At 39.9% G+C, this 19,501-nt stretch overlaps 1 protein-coding gene across 1 annotated transcript; it reads right to left on the bottom strand.

Moving 5' to 3' along the window:
- Nucleotides 1-1,330: 1,330 nt before the first annotated feature.
- LOC103353954 (noelin-3-like) lies at nt 1,331-13,608 on the bottom strand. The gene is made up of 6 exons (XM_008277159.1): nt 13,540-13,608; nt 10,452-10,595; nt 8,950-9,105; nt 5,033-5,252; nt 3,965-4,071; nt 1,331-2,083 (listed from the first exon to the last, which is right to left on the bottom strand). The coding sequence occupies exons 1-6, from the start codon at nt 13,606-13,608 to the stop codon at nt 1,406-1,408; spliced, it is 1,374 nt and encodes a 457-aa protein (XP_008275381.1). The 3' UTR covers nt 1,331-1,405.
- Between the last annotated feature and the right edge of the window lie 5,893 nt (nt 13,609-19,501).

Raw genomic sequence — 19,501 nt, forward strand, 5'->3', positions numbered from 1 at the left:
ACCCACCGGAAAAGATGTTTATGTTCGCTGTCCGAACCAGTAAAGCCAAGATACAAACCAAAGCATGAAGCCTTTGCAAGCTGTTGTCAAGTACAGAGAGATATTTACAGCTCAAAGATGTTGTTCTGTTCCATGTGGAGACCAACCAGGAAATTAGCAAATATCTGACAATCTGATAAAAGCTCTCAAAATAACAATGAATCAAAATGTGGTTGATGTCAAAATAAATGATAGTGCAGCGTTACGGCACTTTAAGGCAGGTCAGCGTTTTTAACAAATGCATCAAACTGAAAACACAAACAAACAGTGGCTTAATGAAAACAATACTTTATTTTAGTTATGTAGAACTTCTTATTTACACAAATGGATGCTTATCACGCTGTCTCTATTAATGGATCTTTACTGTTGCATTACTACAGCTAGAGAGAAGGAGAATGGGATGTTGTGCAAATACAAAATACACAGATATACAGTTACAGTAAAAATGCTGTTAGGATAGCCAACATTCATGCACAAGAGCTATTATCCTTGGGCTCACAGAACATACTGCACTGAATAAGGCATACAAACTGTTGCTGAAGTTACAAAAAAAGCTAATATCTCAGAGTACTAAGTTAAAGGCAACAGGATTTTGGTGTTTGCTAACTACTTTGACTTAGTACTTCAAGATATCCAATGACCTGGATGACTGAGAATCTTCAGTGACACAAAAAGCAAAGTACATTAACTATACAGGTGCATTATGGTTCACCACATTTCTCATTGTCTTGTACAAGGTCAAGTGCAAAACTTTTCAAAGGAAAAGCAATTTGACAAATTTGAAAGCTAAATGGAGGCAGTGAAAAGCAGGAATAAATTAGCAGACTGTGATGAATAAATGGCAAGGAAAGAAACAAAACGAACAATTAATGAACACAGTCAAAATATGAATAGATGAGGGGGCCTGGATAAATGAGAAAACTATTATAAATGTGAAGACCTTTTAGGAAAATCTTTGAGATTAAAGTGAAAAGGGAGCTTCAGAAATGACTTGTTAGGTATCTAAAAGTTGCTAGGTAAAAGTGCCACTATAAGTCCAAAATGTGTTATGCTTTAGTGCATTTGGTGCGTTATGTTCTATAATATACTAAACTAGTCTACATGTTATGCTGCCAATTCATTTTTTAGGCAGTGTCACATTTCCATTGTGACAATATTTGAATCGATTCACTCTTTATATGGAAACAGACAAATAGCTTAATGTAAGTAAATAAATGTAATATATAAATAAAACTAAATGTGCAAAACTAATCAGAGAAATAAAACACATGAACAAATAAATAAAATGAATTAGAGCATTCAGGCACAACCTTCGATGTTTTCATGTTTTCCTTCCATCTTTTGTGTGTACAGTGTGTTCTTCCCTTTAAGAGTCGTCCTCGGTTTTAATGATGTGGAAAAGTGTAACATTAAACAGGACCTGGTGGCCATTGTTCCAGCCGTAGAGGGCACGGTCCCTGGCGTTGTAGTCCAACATAGACATGTGAAAGTACTGGTTATGAAAGGGAATGTCTGTATACTCGTACGTGGAGGTTTTAGTAGAGTAGGCATAGTACACCTTGGCACCGGTCAGGTGGGAGTTAGTGATGTAAAGAGTCCCACAGATCATAAAAGACTCGCCGGCGTTCCTCTTTGAGTATTCTGTGTTCCACGTGCTGATGATCTGAAGTGTGTTGGGGTTCAGCTGGCTGATGACGATGTTTCCGGCGTTCTGGTTGGTTGCATACACCGCCCACAGGCCCAGCTCGTCTGCCATCAGGTCGATATCTGAGAATCCTCCCCAGGTGTACGGGTACACGTTATGGAAGCCTGCTGACTCCAAAGCCCTCTGTGTGACCACACGACCCGTCTCGAAGCTGTATCTCACGATGATGTTACTCTGCATCTTGTTGTAGTACAGAGACCCATTGTACACCACGTGATTGGTACCGGCCCATTTGAAAGGCAGGTTGTAGGTTCTGGATTCGACTCCTGCCACAAAATCTGCAATTGATTTATACTCTTTTACTATCTTGTTGTTGGTGTAGCTGTCCATGTACCACACCTGGGGACAAATACACAGACATACAGACAACATTCCTGTAATGTTCAGCAACAAGAAACTCTACATGTACAAGAAAGAGTAATATTTCACATAGTCATGAAACTACAGGGACATTAAACATATGTAGACCACAAAAAATTCTAAGTAAAATAAAGGGATCACAGGAGTTCTAAAAGAGAAGATATCACGCAGCCAGTGGCCAAACATTTCTGGGTGGTCAAATACTCAGTGATGCACTTCTCTTTTGCTCTGGGACCAAAGAAAGGTGACGGTAGCCATCCCAGGAAACTTTTTGGATTAGTTTGCATAGTAAAGCATCCAAGCAGGATTGCTTATGTAGTAGGTGTTTCAAAGTTATCATGAGGTTAAAGTATCACTGTAGAGTTTTTGACAAGATTGCTACTGAGCAGGGTTCTGATTAGAATGCCAGGTCACTGTTAATGTGTACCTGTTTGAACACACTTCATGATATTAAATGGAAATGCAACTGACAAACAGACAAGACACAAAACAAGTGTCGGAAACGGCAGAGAAAAGGAAGACTGCCAGTTAGAGATAATAAAAATGTATACAACAAAACAAAAGATTGATCACGAAAAAAAAAAAAAAAACAGCGAGGAGGAAAGTTATGTTGAAAAGCCTCCATTTAGTCTGGCATAATGCATAGAATGCTATGCCGGATAAAGAAAAGGCTTCCTCTTTTATGTCACTAGTGTGTGAAGGTGGCTTCCTCAATGCTTTAACACATTTGTTAACCTCCAAGGATACACGCAAGGCTTTTTGTCGAGACAATAAATGCAAACATGAAAACTGATCAAGGTAATCCTCTCTTCATCTCAGTGCCTTTATTGTATGACTGTATTTGGGATGATTTTTCCTTTTTAAAGAGCTCATGTTATGCTTTTTGGATTCCCCCTCCTTTCCTTTAGTGTGTTGAAGCTTTTTGTGCATACACAAAGTCCGCAAACGTTTAAGATCCAAAGTCCACACCAAACAGAGTTCTTCTCTCCCATAGAAACACTACTTCTTATTTTGCCTAAAACACCTCATTTGAAGTCCAGGCTTTTCTTTTATTTCTTATTTACATCATCATGTAACGCATTTTCATAACGTCTGCCTAGAGACTAATCGGGCCACACCTCAAACAAAACAGTCCGCCACTGTTTCTGTGTTACTAGAGCTGCTGCTGCAGGTCTCTGTCTCTACTCAGAGAGTGGAGTTATAGTACATAACCAACATCAGCTCATTGTCATCATCACCAGCTGACCAATTAGAGCAAACTGGACTTTTCAGAAGAGTAGTCTAAGAGGACAGGAGCTAAAACAGCGGCCAGACAAATGGTGAGAAGAGGTGCTACAGCAATATACAGCAAAAGTAAAGCAACGTGTTTTTCCACATTACATTACATATTCTAGTAGAGCGCATTAATAAAAGCCTGTAAATATGCATAACATGAGCTCTTTAAGCAACACTTTATATATCAAGCAAAACATCCCTTAAAAGCCTGGCCACTAATGTGTTAAGTACTTGGATAACTGACAAAGTCTCAGCCACCATATGCTGTATATGTTGCCTTTACTCATACTTTAAAACATGCTACTGAAAGGTCCGTGGGAAGTAGTAAGCAAAGTGCCAACTCAGTCATTTTGTGTTTCCTCACATTCAGTTAAGAGAATCCAACCATCCATACTGGTACATCAAAATGCCCAGCGAGTTGCATCAAGTATTTAAAGTCAGCAGTCAATTGTGCAAAATGGTTTTAGTGGGACATTGCACTTCAACCAGGTCTTCACTCAGACTAACAGGAGGGAATCAGTTGTACGTAAACTGTTGATTCGCTCTGTGTTTCTTTTAAACAAACAAAAAGAGAAATTAACTCACCCTGTTGTTTTTGGGAGATGCCTGTGGGTCGGTCATCCAGGCTCCAAATCTGGTCCCTGAAGTTTTCACTGTCAGCGGTCCAGTGATCTTCATTAGTTTGCCGCATGCTGTAAACACATCACACAGCTCTGGTCACATATGCCGCAATGTTATGGCTGGAATACGTTTCAAAGTGCTGGACTGTATAAGTTCTGGACAATTTGTATGTCGCTCCTATCAGGCTTTTCCTTGCTGTTACAGAATCATAGAGAGTAATAAGACAAGTGACACCGACTCGTACAGCCGCTTCCCATGTGTCAGATCTGGGGAAACATTTATCCCACATGGTTTAATGTTTGAAGCACTCGAGTTGCACTTAATTCATCTTGCTCGACTCTTTAATTGTGCCAAATGACAGCAGGCTATCACTTGCACACAAGCTTGCAAGTTCCCTATTAAGTATTGAAGTGCTATTTTACCTAATCAATCAAAGTTCACGGACAATGAAAGCAGTCATCTCGAGCTCCGACAGATTTCCAGCCACATCCTATTAGCATTCACATGTTAGCTATTTATGTTGACACTTTGACAGGAACCATCACTGTTGATAACCTGGCAGTTGGCAAATTGGAGCTTTAGTTATGCAAACCTTTATCAAAGACAAAGCTGCTCTGGAGGCAGAATTGATCCTATTAGTGGAGTTATACCTCAATGGGTGGGGCAATGTAACTAGCTTTTCAAACCGCAAATGGCAAAGAAGAAATGAGGAGAAATAAGAATTTAAAAAAAAAGCATCTTATATACTTATTAACCATTAATTTGAATAAGCCTGTATTTTCACTCCGAAGCCAGAGTACAAAGCTTGATGATGTTACCACATTTACCTTGATGTTATTTTACTCTGCAAACAGGGCTTTTCTCATGCCAGTAACATATTTCAGCTTCTGGTAAAACTTCTGCTCTGTCCTCTGCTCTGTCTCTGAAATGCCAGTCTGCTGGTAGCTGCAAGAAATGTGTCCCTTTGCCACTGAATAATCTGAGGTCACCATGCCTGGATCTGTGATTTCTTTTCTTTTGCAATGGACTCACTGAGTTTGCTCATACAGTTGCGGAGCCTATTTTCCAGGTTTAGGACCCTCTGCTGCAGTTCCTCGTAGTCATAGGCTCCCATCTCCTCCTGGATACCCATCAACACACCAGACAGGTTTCTGATCTCCTCTTTGAACTGTGAGATGAGCTTGGCATCTGTCCTATACTGCTCTAAAACAGGGATCAGCGGCTGCAGGGATTCCATCTTTCCCTTCAGCTCCTGTAACAGAGAAAAATATCGGACTTCACAAACTTTACAGTTTGGCAATATATTGCATCTTTTTGTAGTTTTGTGTTAATAGTAATATATCCCAGAAAAGTTTTTTTTTTTTTTTTAACTCTGCATCATCAGAGCTCATCATCAAGCTCTGCAGAAGCCTGATAACGATCCTGATCATTTGAATCACGTGTGTTGGAAGAGGGAAACATCTAAAACATGCAGGATTGTGGCCCTCGAGGACCAGGATTGGACACCTCTGATTTAGAATCACCAGTTAACCTCAACATGTTTCTGGACTGTGTGGGAGGAAGCTGGAGAACCCGGAGAGAACCCACGCTGCACAGGAAGAACATGCAAACTCCACCCAGAAAGATCCCACCTTGCAGCACTGAAATGATTCTGACAATGCAATTTATTTTGATAAAGTGTATATCTTCTCAAAACTTTATTGATATCACAATATACATACAATACATATCACAGTAGAAATTAAACCACAATTAACTTTTGTGTATTCAGGCTTAAACAAAATTCGGGATGTTGAACAATAGGATTCAGAGATTTGTTTCAATTTTTCAACCTTGGTCATATCACAGGAAACACATATTCGAGGGGATTTCATGCATAAGAATGTCCAATAGTACTCTTTCAAATGTCACTCAGTCACTAATATTGAATCTGGCCACCCCTGACACGGATCAATGCGTGAAGACATCGTAGCATACTGTCCACCAGCTTGTTGATGGTGTCAATGGGCAGGACGTCCCACTCTTCAGTCAGATCCTGAAGTCAGAATTGGTTTCACCTGGTAACTGGGACTCAGTATGTGATCACTGCACCTGGTCAGAAGTGATTACTGATGTGATTAAATAGAAATAAAATGAGGAAAGTGTCTGAAAACAAAAATGATTCCAACTTTATGGGCAACAGTGTATAAACAACAAAATATAAAAAGTCTTGTTTTGCACAAAATACAGATTGTTTCTTGACTTTTTACGGATTTTTACAAAAAGCCTTACTTAGTAAGGAAACAAGGGGTCTGGTTCACAAAGCAGGTTTAGTGAAAACTCTGAATCTGTTAACCCTGAAATGAGGGAAACTCCGAGTTTTCTGTTTCAAAAAGGGATGTAACTCAAACCAGAGGAAGAAGGGTAACTCTAGTCTGTTTCACAGAGAGAGCTAACTTAAGACCACGGTCAGTTACCTTAGCAGCAGACTCTATGAACATAACCTGGTCGGGACCAGGTTTGTCTCAATGAACCTCAAATTTCTCTCTGTCTCCACCCTCTTTCAGCCACACATGCTATTTGATTTCCTCATTCATTCATTCATTCAATCAGCTTTGGCATAGCCTAGTTCTGCCAACTAGGCTTTTCCACCAACATGGCATGTCCTTTTGATAACGATCCTGTGGATGAAGGTGCAGCATTACTGCGCAGACAATTAAATATTCATCAGGTAGATGGTTATCAGACCACGCCGCATAGATGTTTTAACATTTCCAGACAGTTATCTTTTTAAGCGGAATTGTTTCACATCCCAGTCCATCATCTACATACAACCTAATCCGTCCTTACATGTGCAACATTACCAACCATAGTCATGCTCTCACATCCCAGCAGATATTGTGTGTTGCGCTGGGTTTCTTTGCAAATGGAAGCTTTTTGTGCAATTTCGGAGATGCAGAGCACCTGAGAAAGACAACTGTATGCAGGGTGGTCAGAGAAGTGTGCCTCGCCCTGAAACGACTTTTGCCCATCTTTGTTGTTTTCCCCGGACATAAACCTGTCAGAGCCATCAAGCAGGAGTTCCACGGGACTGCAATGATGTAGAGATCTGTTAAACTAATTTTAAATTATATTCTGTTCATGACATTGTGCTGCAACCTCAGACTTGAACAGTATTTTTATATTTCATCTTAAGCTGCTGCAAAGTGTGCTTCTCCCCAGCGGGATTGCACCTAATTGAAATAAATTAATAGGCTGCCATTCAAGCAGTTTTCCTGTAATATTATTGTGATTGCAAAGGACGACATTTAAACTTACGCATTGACCCGAGCAGCAATGTTCTCCATGCCATCTCCCTCTGTTTTTTAGCTGCAGTAGTGTTGCACTTCTTTTAAAACACGTGTTCAAACTCGCCGTATGAGAGCATTAAGATTTCCAATTCTAGTGGGGTGAAAAACGCAGTCCTCCACATCCCCGTTGCCATGGTGACACGTCGAATCGGGCTCCATTGATGCTGGCTTTTTATAGGTGTGGTGCATGCGCTTAACTCCAGGTGAAACTACTCCGAGTTGATTAAACTAACTCAAATTCACTGTTCTGGAATTAGAAACTCCGAGTTTCCTGTCACAGAGTAGATCAACACAGAGTTCAGGATTAGACTCAGAGTTTGTTGAACCTGCTTTGTGAAACGGACCCCTGAATAATTTGGTCATGTGAACTTTGTATGTAAAAAGTTTGTAATGGGAAAATGGTCTAACAAAAAAAAAGAAAGAAGAGGGAGGTGTCTTGTAAAAAACAAAGAAATTTTACCCAGATGACAATAGTCCTAAATATATATATATATTTTTAAATCTTATTGTCTTATTAGTATTGTCATCATAACCAAGCATAACATTCAACCACCAAAACTAGCTTTTTTGGATCAGGAATGCAAGTAAACAACTATAATTTGACATTTTAATCAAGAAATGATATTGTGCTTTACTATTTTTTCAGGTTTTTAGTAAAACTTGTAAAATTATATTTTAACATTAAAATCTCATTCTGGCTAAAGAACTTCTACATACTGGTGTATTAAACATTACAGAAACATAAAAATGATTTTGGTAATTCCCAATGCTGTTAACTTAGGAAAGCTGTAGTATAAACCTTACACTGGGTGGTCTAATAAATGTGTTAAATACTGTATACTTGATCCGGATTTTTTTTTTTTAATTATGAAAAATGCAAATGCACCTAAACTTTTAGAATTTATTTTGTTACAGAAGGCTTCGGAGGTGGAGACAGTATAAGAATTACTATCTTTCTGATGTCCCACATCTAAGAGAGGCAAATTGACTTTAACATAACAGGTGAGTGCATGTAACCTTGTTCTCCCCGTGCAGCGTGGGTTCTCTCTGGGTTCTCCAGCTTCCTCCCACACAGTCCAAAAACGTGTTGAGGTTAATTGGTGATTCTAAATTGTCCGTAGGTGTGAATATGAGTGTGCTTGGTTGTCTGTCTCTAAGTGTAGCACTGTGATAGACTGGTGACCTGTCCAGGGTGTCCCCTGCCTTCGCCCTAAGTCGATTGGGATAATGGATGGATGGATGGATGGATGGATGGATGGATGTAACCACAAACTACAGTGATCCAATGCTGCTGAGGAAGACGTTAGTTCACTAAGTTTCTAACTCGTGCAGCTCTTCTCCTTGGTCCCTGCTATAAAAAGTACTTTGACTTTTCGTGGGTCAAACAAATGGATAATGGATACTTGTCATGCTGCTATCAGCAGCTGTGTTGTCAGTCAGTATCCATGTTAGGTGCTTTAAGACAACCTTGTCCTTGACCTGGCAGTGGTGGACACGTATTGATCTTAAGAGGAATGAAAGTTGATTAATTCAGATGCTTCTCAGGTATCTTTACGAGGGATCCTTTCTCAGATGTGCTGTGATGTTTCCCACAGAATTAAACATCAAACCCAAATATACCTGAAAGTTTTTGTTGACGAGCGTCTTCCTGTCCGATTCGATCTGTCGGAACTTTGACCGCAGTCCTTTGATCTGGCTCTCCATTCTCATGATATACTGAAAGTCCCTCTGCGTCCGCAGGTTCAGCACCTCGATTGACTGCGACATGTTCTGGACCTTTTGAAAAGAATGAAACAGCCCAGCATTGATTTTTCCGTCCACCACAAGATTAAAATGTCCTCCATGTTCAGCCGTTCAGTAGCCTGCCATGCTCTAACTTCCTGAGTAACAAATCAACATTTTGACCTCCACCGTGATTGTCTTTTAACAATCCGGCAGAACAAAGCTTCCAATGACTGGTACATGCACATGGGATTGTTACACAGCAGTCTTCTTGTTCTTCTTTCTCTCAATTTCTAAACCTATATTTCACTTTGTAAGTTGATTCAAAGTAAATTCTGAGTGATTTTCAAATGTCATGGCCAGACGATTGAATCTCCTGGTTTTAATGCCATATTTCTGAGTAGAAAAGTGGTGCAGAAACCTTAAAGTGTCTCTCTCTGGTTTTACAAAAGCTCACTAGGTTTATGGGGCAAGTGAACAAAAAGGAACATGGTCCTTTCTCTCTTCTGTGTCTGACTCTAATTATAACGAACCAACATTATTGGAGCACATCACTAACAAAGTGGCACAACACTCATACATTGTGTTCTGCATACTTTTCTGGCTCTGGTAGAGGGATCCTGAAATGGCCTCACTGACGCCCTGAGGCAGCTTAGTACATTAGTGTCAAAGGCCCCTGTGAATGACAGAGAACACCCTTTGGCATACAACATTAAAATGTAGGCTACAGCAATGTTCCCTTATATGGCATACCCATTGAGGAAATTGACTCCAGTGCTGTGCTGTTTGTTTGTTTGTAGATAATGCATTAAATCACAACTGTCATGGGCAAAAAAAATAACATTTGGAATTACATTACACTTCAGTTCACAGTGTTGGCTCGGTGTGTTCATAAATAATTTGCTAAAAATCAATTCAGAATGGATGCTTTCATCTAAAAATATCCATGGTTGTAGATATATATATAAAAAAAGAAACCCTGTCCATCAAAAGTTGAATTTATGATAATAGTCCCCTTTCTGACATTGATAAAACTCCCAATTAAACATTTAAAGCCTGTTAATATTTGAAACCATAACAATATCTTTGAATGGTTTGTTGGGAAGCAAGGGGGCACTCCACTTCTGCTTAGGTGAGATGAAGAGCGTTTTCATCTGCAGAAGCAGCCATTCAGCTGATGTCACCCATGTAATATATGCAGAAGTGGAAAACAGGGTTATGGACCTGGCTGGTGCAATCTCTCTAAGGATTAGGGCTACAAAGAAGCATGAATAACGATAGAAATCGATGTGATGTCTATATGAATTCAGGTGTGCTGGTTGTTTACAGTAAATGCGTGTTTGAGAGTGAGTGGGTGGTTGTCATGTAAACAGAAATGTGTGTGACTCTTGTGCACATACCTTCTCCAGGAGCTGGCGGAGCTGCCTGCCTTTGGCATCTCTGGAGCACAGATTCTGTTCAGGTGCCACCACTGTGCAGATACAACGCCCATCTGCATCCTGAGCTGAGCTGTATACCTGCCACCCCTCCTTTGGCCTGATGGTCTGCATAAAGACACACAAGCATGGTTGTAAATACACAGCACTCATATCTACACACACACACACTGAATAAACAACATTGATGATATCACTGTTATTAAATTGCGGCACACAGTTGTTATGTTTTGTTGTTTTTTTTCCTCATGGGTCACCCATTTTTCTCCCTTATACCCCCACAGCTTTGACATCAACCAATTCCACTGACTTATAAAAGGTCTTTTTGAAAGAACAAAGCACTTTTTCTGTAAGATATTCCTCTGCTCACAGTATATGGTCTCCAGTGAATTTTCTCTTCAACAATAAATAGTGTTTCCTGGCCTTGATGAATAACCCGAGTGCTAAAATTTCTCTGTTTCTCCTCACTAGGCCTTCCAGTGCCTTAACTGAAAGTCCTGCTGGGAGACACAGATAAACCTGATTTGTGGGAGCTTTTCCTGCTCTTTATTACATTCAATATGCTCCACAGTGCTAGCGTATGAAGCCTAAAGAACATAACACTATGCATCATAGGCCAATGCAGCACTTTTAAATGCAATACCATCAACTAGTGTCAGAGCGTGCACAGCAAAAACTAGTTTTGCTCCAAATATTGATCAAAGTGTCCTGAAGTGTTGGAAAAGTTGATAGCTATCAGACACACAAACAGCATCAGTATTTAAACAATAATGCTGTTTACTGTCAGCATGGGAAATTAACACAAGCTTCCAGCCAAATACTGGCAACCTTTGACTGTGGTTTGCAAATATGTCTGCACTACTGGACTCTTTGGCAGGCTAACAATTATTATTTGGATTTTGTAATATTTTGTTAAAACTGAATCTGGATGGAGAATGACACGTGAAACATGTGAACTTTGACAGCCACTAGCCTTTGAAGCTTGTGAAAAAAAAGTAAAGTGCTCTGTTTTCACAGTGCAGGCATCCTTTCCATCTTCCATTCATCCTTGCCTGTCAGCCTCAGTAGTTTAAAGAGCGCTTGGAATCAGCCATGAAAGATCATCTCGCTTCTGAGCAGGCAAAAACGTCACACCAAGGGGAAAGCTCAGGCTTTGACTCATCATTTTCACCTACAGAGAGGCTGCATTTCTCAGTTTATACTGTATTACTTCCACAAGCGTGATGTTGCTTAAGAAATAAGTGCCTGTTATAACCATTATCTGGTTTTACAGTTGATAGTACCTTATCACTCTTTTGGTATTTAACACTTGCATCCTGATTCCTCAATCAGATCTTCTTTTCACTTTGAAATGTTATTCTGAAGTCAAAAATACAACAACAAAAAATACCTTCTACATGATCAAGCCTCTGAGATTTCCTTATTTTTTAAGTACAATTCTGCCATGTTGAGATGATTATATTTTAAGGAAACCGTTTCAGGTGTTATCAAAGGATTGCAGCCCAAGCATTTTCTCATTTGTTACTGGTTGCTTGTAAAGTGTATGACTTGTGAATTAAAACTTCTTTACCAATGCCCGATATGAAGTTGTCCCTTCATACAGAGTAGAATATTTTCACCGTTACAGTCTTATTTATGAAATCCTACTGCAGATGTCCCCCTCAGCTCGTATGCTCAGTGTGTAATTTATGAAAAATGAAACCACAGTGAAAAGCAGCAGAAGAAAACATGATATATCTGGAGATCATGTGTGGTACATTGCCGTAGTCTAAGTATAATTCTTAGATAGTAAACGGCATGGTGCACTATAGTCATAGCTGCAATCTGCCTCTCTCTCGAGCAGTATCATAGATAAATGGGTTAAAAGAGGAAGAAAACATCAGCTCTTGTATTTTTTTCACTTTGCTTTGAAAGGCTACTGCAAAGAAGCTAGTTTCACTAATCTGTTAAAATGTCTGTCTCCTGTCTCTTGAGTGACGCACATCCTTTCCCTCTTCCCACTCTCACATTTCCTCATATTAAAATGATTCTGTCTCTCAGCCAAGCCAGATGCACTCTCCAATTAGTCTTTTTTTTTTTTTTTTTGTGAGGAACTCTGTACAAAGAGTTTTTCTCTCGTTAAATAATCCAGACAGCTGGTTCTGCTTTTCTTTTGAGCATTCATTTAGACTTTTTGACTAATCTGAAGACAGTTTTAAGTATTTCCTCAGCCTGTAAACATTTCCTGTTTTTTTTTTTTTTCTTCGTTTTGTTTTCTGAACAAATGAGCAACATTAATTCCGCACACCACTTCCAGCCATGGCAAGGTGATACTATGTGAGGACACTGCTTTGCAATCAAGACACTGGCACAGGGACCGTGCTCTGCATGGGTGGGATGAACCTAATCGTCCATTGTTCTTCTCCAAATGGCCTGGTGATCTGCAAGCTGCTCCTCCTAATTTGTGATCATGCTCCAATTTCCACTTCAGAACCTCAAAGGTACATGTCTTATGAAGCATTACATTTCAAAATCATGAAAAAAGAAGAATAAAAAGGAAGATTGCATGGATAAATTCATGAATACATTCACTTATTTTTCTTTCTTTCTTTCTTTTTATTTTTTTTACAGGATATATAATAAAATGTTTAGTGCAGCTTCTTTTGTCTGGAGGTTATTTCTTGTTTTTACAAAGAATCAACTCTCCCTTAAAAGTGAGCTATATGTCTGGAATTGCTCCAGGATCAATATCAGTGCTATGTGGTTGATGTAAGCAATAAACAAAGTGCTGTGAGGGTGCCTATGCCTCCCACCATTACTTAAATTCTGTATTTTGGCATATTAATTCCTGCCAGTGCTGGAGGATGCACAGGCTACAGCAACAATAGCAAAGAATCAGCCAAATAATGCAATAATGGCAGGAAACTGAAATGAGTAATTCATCTCCTCATCAGCCATTATGAAACAAATCAAAGACATCCCCAATCAGCTGGACGTGACAGCTCTGACATTACATGACAGACCAAGTTGATCCTGTTCTTTCTGGCAGAAATGTGTTTTCTGGGGAACTCACCACTGAAGGGCAGTATCCGAACAGCAGCAGGAAGAGCAGCGGGTTCAGCACCACGGACAGAGACCACATTCTGCTACAGCCTTTCCTCCTCCGCGACAAAAAAAAAAAAAAAAAAATCAAGCAAGTTTTGGTCCGTGGGATCGCAGCAGCTCGTCCACTACGAGCTGGTGAAAACCGCGTCTTCCTGAGGAGAAAGAGGAGGAGGAAGAGGAGGAGGGGGGCACATCCAGCCACTCGTCCCCGGTAAGCATGCCATACGGTCAGCGGGGAGAAGCCTCGTCACTGGCAAGCAGGAAAAAAGTTTGTGGGCATGCACGAGGCGAAAATCCGAGCTGCGTTTTTAGACAACACGGACCCTTGTTCGCGGATGTGACATCATCCAGCTGCCTCTCTTGACTTTGAATGAATGGAGCTGGTGTGTGAAGAGGAACCAGCGGCAGCAGCGCCGCGACAAAAGTTGCAGCTGGCAGTATTGACGATCAAATAACAAGGTGGAGGCGCGAGCTCCCACTGCTGCTGCTGCTGCTGCTGCTGTTGTGAGCGCGCAGAGCCAAAGAGCGCGAGAGGACACGGTGAGAGCAGCACGAGCAGCAGAGGCTGCTTCCTGCTGGAGCTCACCAACTGACTCATCCTTCCATGCTCTTCATGCTCCTGTCACACAAAACAGTTGGCAAAACACAGGTTTACCCCGTTTACCTCTAGTGCTTTATATATTTTGTGCCAGTAAAAAGTTAGGAAATCTAAAAAATAAAGTAAGAAATACAATAACTAATATCAAATTGTGATTTTGACTTACTTACATATTTTACTTGCATCTCACACAGCAACTAAAGCCATAGATGTGTCATGAAGCTTTTAGATGGCATCCTACCTTCACATGTCTAAGCAATGAATGAAGTAGTGACATAATAATGAAATAGAAACTGTAAATTAAGGTCCTGTTTTCACGTCCTGTCTTGACCGTCCTGGTTGTTGTTGTTTTTTTTATATAAAGTGATGAAAAGAGTATGTTAGAGAATGTCTTATTTATTTTAATATCTGCCTTTGCTTGTAGCAGTCTATCAATGGCATGGAGTTACAGGTGTGTCTGCTGGATGAAACAAACGCACCTCCCTGCAGTCTGAATACAAACTGTGGGAGGTTTTATGTTCATGAACTCTGCAGCAACACCTTGTGAAAAAAGGCTTCTAGGGGCTCCTATATCTAGCAAGTTAGCTAAGGCTAAGACTGATGCTAAGCTAGGATTTTATGTTAAGGCAGGATGGGGACAGAGTTTTAACTGAATTTTTGTTTATTCCTGATTGTTAACCTGGTTGATTATTGTTAAGGAAATTGTTCAAAATTTGCATTTGTAGTAGAGCTATTTAGGGATGAAAACTAATTGCATTTTCTCTGACAGACATTGCAGTTTGATTTTATATTTTTTGTGTCCTGTTTTAGTTCAGTGTTCTCTGTGTAATGATTCAAAATGTGATGGAACATCACCACATGAGATACCATCAAAAGTGCAACTGTCACAGGAGGACGAGGGCATACAGAAGCCCTGACACAACAGTTTAAACCCCGAATAAGACTGCACAACATTTTATTTAAATTACAGCCTTTGTGATTTGCTAATTGCATTTTTGTAAATTGCAGTTTCGATTTGTAGTCACTTAATTGTTTAGCCTTATGATCCACATTAATAAGTGAAAACAAAAGATTTCTTTAAAACCCTTTTTACAATAAATTTTGCCATTTCATTATGTGATTTAATTCCAGAAATTATCACTTAATTTAAAAGTAAGAGTCATAGCTTTTTTCTCAGGTTAAATTTATTTTTGTATGTAATAAAACACTGTTAAATGTCATATTGTGACACAGCAAGGTCCATAAATTTTGGCTCACAAATGCATGAGTTTAAGTTAAAACATTTAATCTCCTTTTCAGTCAAGGAAATCTGAATAATATTTATAGTGATAATAATGATTTTCTCTTTTTTAAAAACCTTGCTGTAAGCAAGCAGCAAGGTCTGCAGTCCAGAATAAGAGAACTATTAGTATGGAAAGAGAGGACTTGTAGTTAAAATATTATGAATAAAATGTTTCTATTTATTGACCAGCGCAAACAAAATTCTATTCTCCCCTACAGCATGATTAGATACCAAAAATGTGCTTTTCGTAATGCGCGAGAACTGACCCTTTAAACCGAGGAAACATTCCTGATTGCCCACATCTCATTATCGCAGAGAAATTTCAAATCTGTCGTCTTACTGAAATAAATGACACAAAGCTTTTTGTGCTGCAGTGCTGTTATGATGTTGCTTTCTGGCCAGAGCCATTTGTCACATACTCTCATATGACACATTGTTTTCAAATAACTGAGGTGAGGTATTAAATAATGCGGGCAGCACTCATTATGCATACAAATAGAGTGTGTTGAATGCAGGACCAACACACACACAGCTGTTTTACTTCAGCTGAGATTTATAACAGACCAGTGGCACATTTTTGCATAACATAAAGCTCCAGACATTTGCTGTGTTGAAGCATCCCTGAAAATGTGTTTTGTTTTTTCTTACCAGTTTTTCCACAGCTGCTAAGAATAGATTGTTAAAACATCAATATCCTAAGTTTATATTTCAAGACACTGAGATAGCACATTGTCTCAAATAACAATTAGGAGTCCTACAAACGTTCCCTATTATATTTTTGCTCAAAAGTGTTAGTAATACAAGATATGTCCTTTTTATACATACCTAACTCTTTTCCTAACAACATTCTTGATAGAGTTTAAGATCAGGGGGTTTTAAAGTCTGATTGTGGGCTCTCCTCAAACAAACTGCAGCAACTGCTTCTCCTTAACACCTCCCATTTGGAACTGCAACTTGCATGATGCTGTGGTTGATGTAAAGAAGAAGTATAATTTTGTCACGGGTTCATTTAGCTGTGGGCTGCAACTTAATCCTTGCTTATTTTTAAGCTTATATCTGTTCACAAGAATGCAAATGGCATCATTAAACGTGGGTGGAATTATGCACTCACAGACATACAGACGACTGATACTGACACTGAGGGAAACCTAAAAGCCTGATGATTCTCGGCAACTTCAGGTACTAAGTAGTGTCTCCTTTCCCGAATGTCTATAGACATCCTCTTCCAAAATATGTATGCCATGCCTGTGTCTAGGATTTGATGAGGTAAGACTCTGAAAAGGGGGCTGCACGGTGGCTTGGTGGTTGGCACTGTCGCCTTGCAGCCCCGGTTTGCATCCCGGTTAGGGTGCCTGGGATCTTTCTGGGTGGTTCTACATGGTTAATTGGTGATTCTAAGTTGTCCGTAGGTGTGAATGTGAGTGTACTTGGTTGTCTGTCTCTAAGTGTAGCCCTGTGATAGACTGGCAACCTGTCTGGTCCTGCCTTCACCCTGAGTCAGCTGGGATAGACTCCAGCCCCTCGCAACTCTAGTGAGGATTAAGCGGTGTATAGATAATGGATGGATGAACTTACAAAAATTACAGATATGTTATATTTATGTATTTTATATAAATCTATATTTATATGATATGATATATTTTACATTCCTTAATTGCCTCCATACGCTGTAGGTCCAACTGCTGATCATGTTAAGGAGGCATACACCTTCCTCCTCATATAGTGTCTTTGCCTCTTGACTCACTTTACACCTCCCGTATGCTTCCATCCCCATGAGGTGAAAACCTCTAGATAGATAGTAAACATCTATCTCCTGTATAAAATATGCCTTAAACATTTTTTCCTTAAAGAGCACCTGACTTGAGTCTGAGCAATAGATTGCCATTCAAGTCTTCCCCAAGAGGCTGCTCACATCCTGCAACAAGAACATGTCCTTGACAGCAGGACTCACCTTCACCCTTGAAGGAAGCCTTCCACTTTAGTATGCCAATTAGTGTTTTCCCTTTTCAAGAAAAAAATGTGCAGGGAGAGACAAAGCTCTGACAGGATAGGTGAGTTGGGTCATCATTGGTTTCAGAACTGGGCAGGGTGGGAGTTTTTTTTTTTTTTTTAATTCTGTGTAAAGGCAATGCTGATGTAAGGATGACTAGTATTTAGTGTAGAACTGAGGAGAAGGCATGTCTCCAGGCCCTTTTCAGGTCACCAGTCAGCAGCAGGTTGGGATGAGTTGATTGGTTGAGCAATGAAGCACAGTACTGTTGGAGTGTTTCCCACTGCAACAGTCTGAACAGGGAATACTCGGGTGTCTTTGACAGGAGAAGGAGACAGAAGTTTCTTGGCACACTTGAACAAAGATTTTTTTTTGTAAGCCATGAGCTGCATTCCTGATGTGTTTCTCTCCAGAATTAACAGAGGCTGCTGCTTGCTTTGTGGCTCAATCCGGTTCACAATGGTTTTGACATTTGATATCTTTCGCAGTTCAAATACACTTTCAGAATTGCTGCAAAGATTGTATTTACAAAAGTAGCACAACCAATCTACTGAAAATGCTAATACTGTAAACACAGCAGATTTATTGTCTGTATTTTGGACTTTTGAGAAAATATCAACAGAGAGAACAAGCAATTATCTTGCTACAAAAAAGACACCCGTCAAAACAGGCTGTTTCTAGTGTTCTTCTCCAAATAGCTGAAAATTACACAGTGTTGGCTATTTTAACAAGTCATCTTTATCTTCCTTTATCCAATAAAGTCCACACTTGTTATTTTTACTGTTTTGCTTGAGTTATAAACTTTTATACCCAGTATTTTTCCAGTACAACAGACGTTTTCCACTCTTGGTCAATAAGCAGTTTTGCTGGAGCAGCTGGAAGGTAAATGTTTTGGGTAACAGCAGCAGCAGCAGCTTGATGTCAGTTTGCTGCCCAGATTTTGCCCCCATCTGCCCAGAGGTCTAAGCCAGTGCTCCACACAGTAAGACTGGCAGTGTGAAATGTAACTATGAGGGGTAAAGCATAAAGGATGTAGCATGTTGGGCAGATTGTAAAGCCCTTTGAGGTAGGTTTGGGATGTTGGGAAAATCGAATACGACTTGACCTTTCACAGACCCACAACCACAATAGGAGGAAAGTAGGGATTGACTGATAATCTGATCGAATATTCAGCATCTCTTTTATCATTGGAATTGTATATATACACAGTCATGGAAAAAATGATTAGACCACCCTTGTTTTCTTCAATTTCTTGTTCATTTTAATGCCTGGTACCACTAAAGGGATATTACCCAAAGAATACAATGAACACAACAAAACATGCAGCTGATTACATAATACTTTATGTCCAATTTGACATGCTTAAGCTTAATTGTATTCCCTGGGTATATAAGAGGCCATTTCATGTCATAAGCAGCACTGCACATGCAAAGGCCTCGAGTGGTTTCCTACTCACATTCAAGCCAGAGCACAACTCAGAAGTTGTCAGCTCTCGCATAATGCCTACAACAAAAGAATTATGTGACTCCACAAAGGCAGCCATCTTGGCACTGCTGGAAATTGGCATTAGTGAGAGACAGGTAGCGAAAAAAAAACTGAAGATCTCCAAGACAGCCGTTCATTAAACCAAGAAAAAAAACAAGCTCAACATGGTACTACCAAACTGCTAGCTGGTCGCGGCAGAAAACGTCTTTCTATCCCATGAGATGACCGTGCACTCATCCGTTCCTTTGTCAGGAATTGCCGACCTCAAGGAAACTTAGAAATGAGTAGGTCCTGTAGAGAAAAATGACTTGTTTGGCAAGGACAGTTAGAAACCGACTTCTTGAAGCTGGTCTGATGTCTCACAGGGCACGGAAGAAGCCCTTCATCAACAAAAGGCACAGGAAAGCCCGGTTACTCTTTACTGGTGATCACAAGGATTGGACTATTGATGATTGGGCTAAGGTTCTCTTCAGTATTGAAACCTATGTTCAGTTGATGCCCACTCCAGCCAACTTACTGGTTAGGAGGAAGCCTGGAGAATCCTACAAACAAAAACCAGACTGTCTTGTCCCTAC

This window comes from Stegastes partitus, unplaced genomic scaffold, assembly GCF_000690725.1.
Source record: "Stegastes partitus isolate 25-593 unplaced genomic scaffold, Stegastes_partitus-1.0.2 Scaffold90, whole genome shotgun sequence".
Classification (NCBI taxonomy): domain Eukaryota; kingdom Metazoa; phylum Chordata; class Actinopteri; family Pomacentridae; genus Stegastes; species Stegastes partitus.

Excerpts from the sequence above, each read along its gene's own strand:
- LOC103353954 (XM_008277159.1), bottom strand. The coding sequence starts at position 13,608 with ATGTGGTCTCTGTCCGTGGTGCTGAACCCGCTGCTCTTCCTGCTGCTG. Across the intron at positions 9,106-10,451 it reads TCCGCCAGCTCCTGGAGAAG|GTCCAGAACATGTCGCAGTC; the intron begins GTATGTGCACAA and ends TCTTTTCAAAAG. Across the intron at positions 5,253-8,949 it reads TCGTCAACAAAAACTTTCAG|GAGCTGAAGGGAAAGATGGA; the intron begins GTATATTTGGGT and ends TCTCTGTTACAG.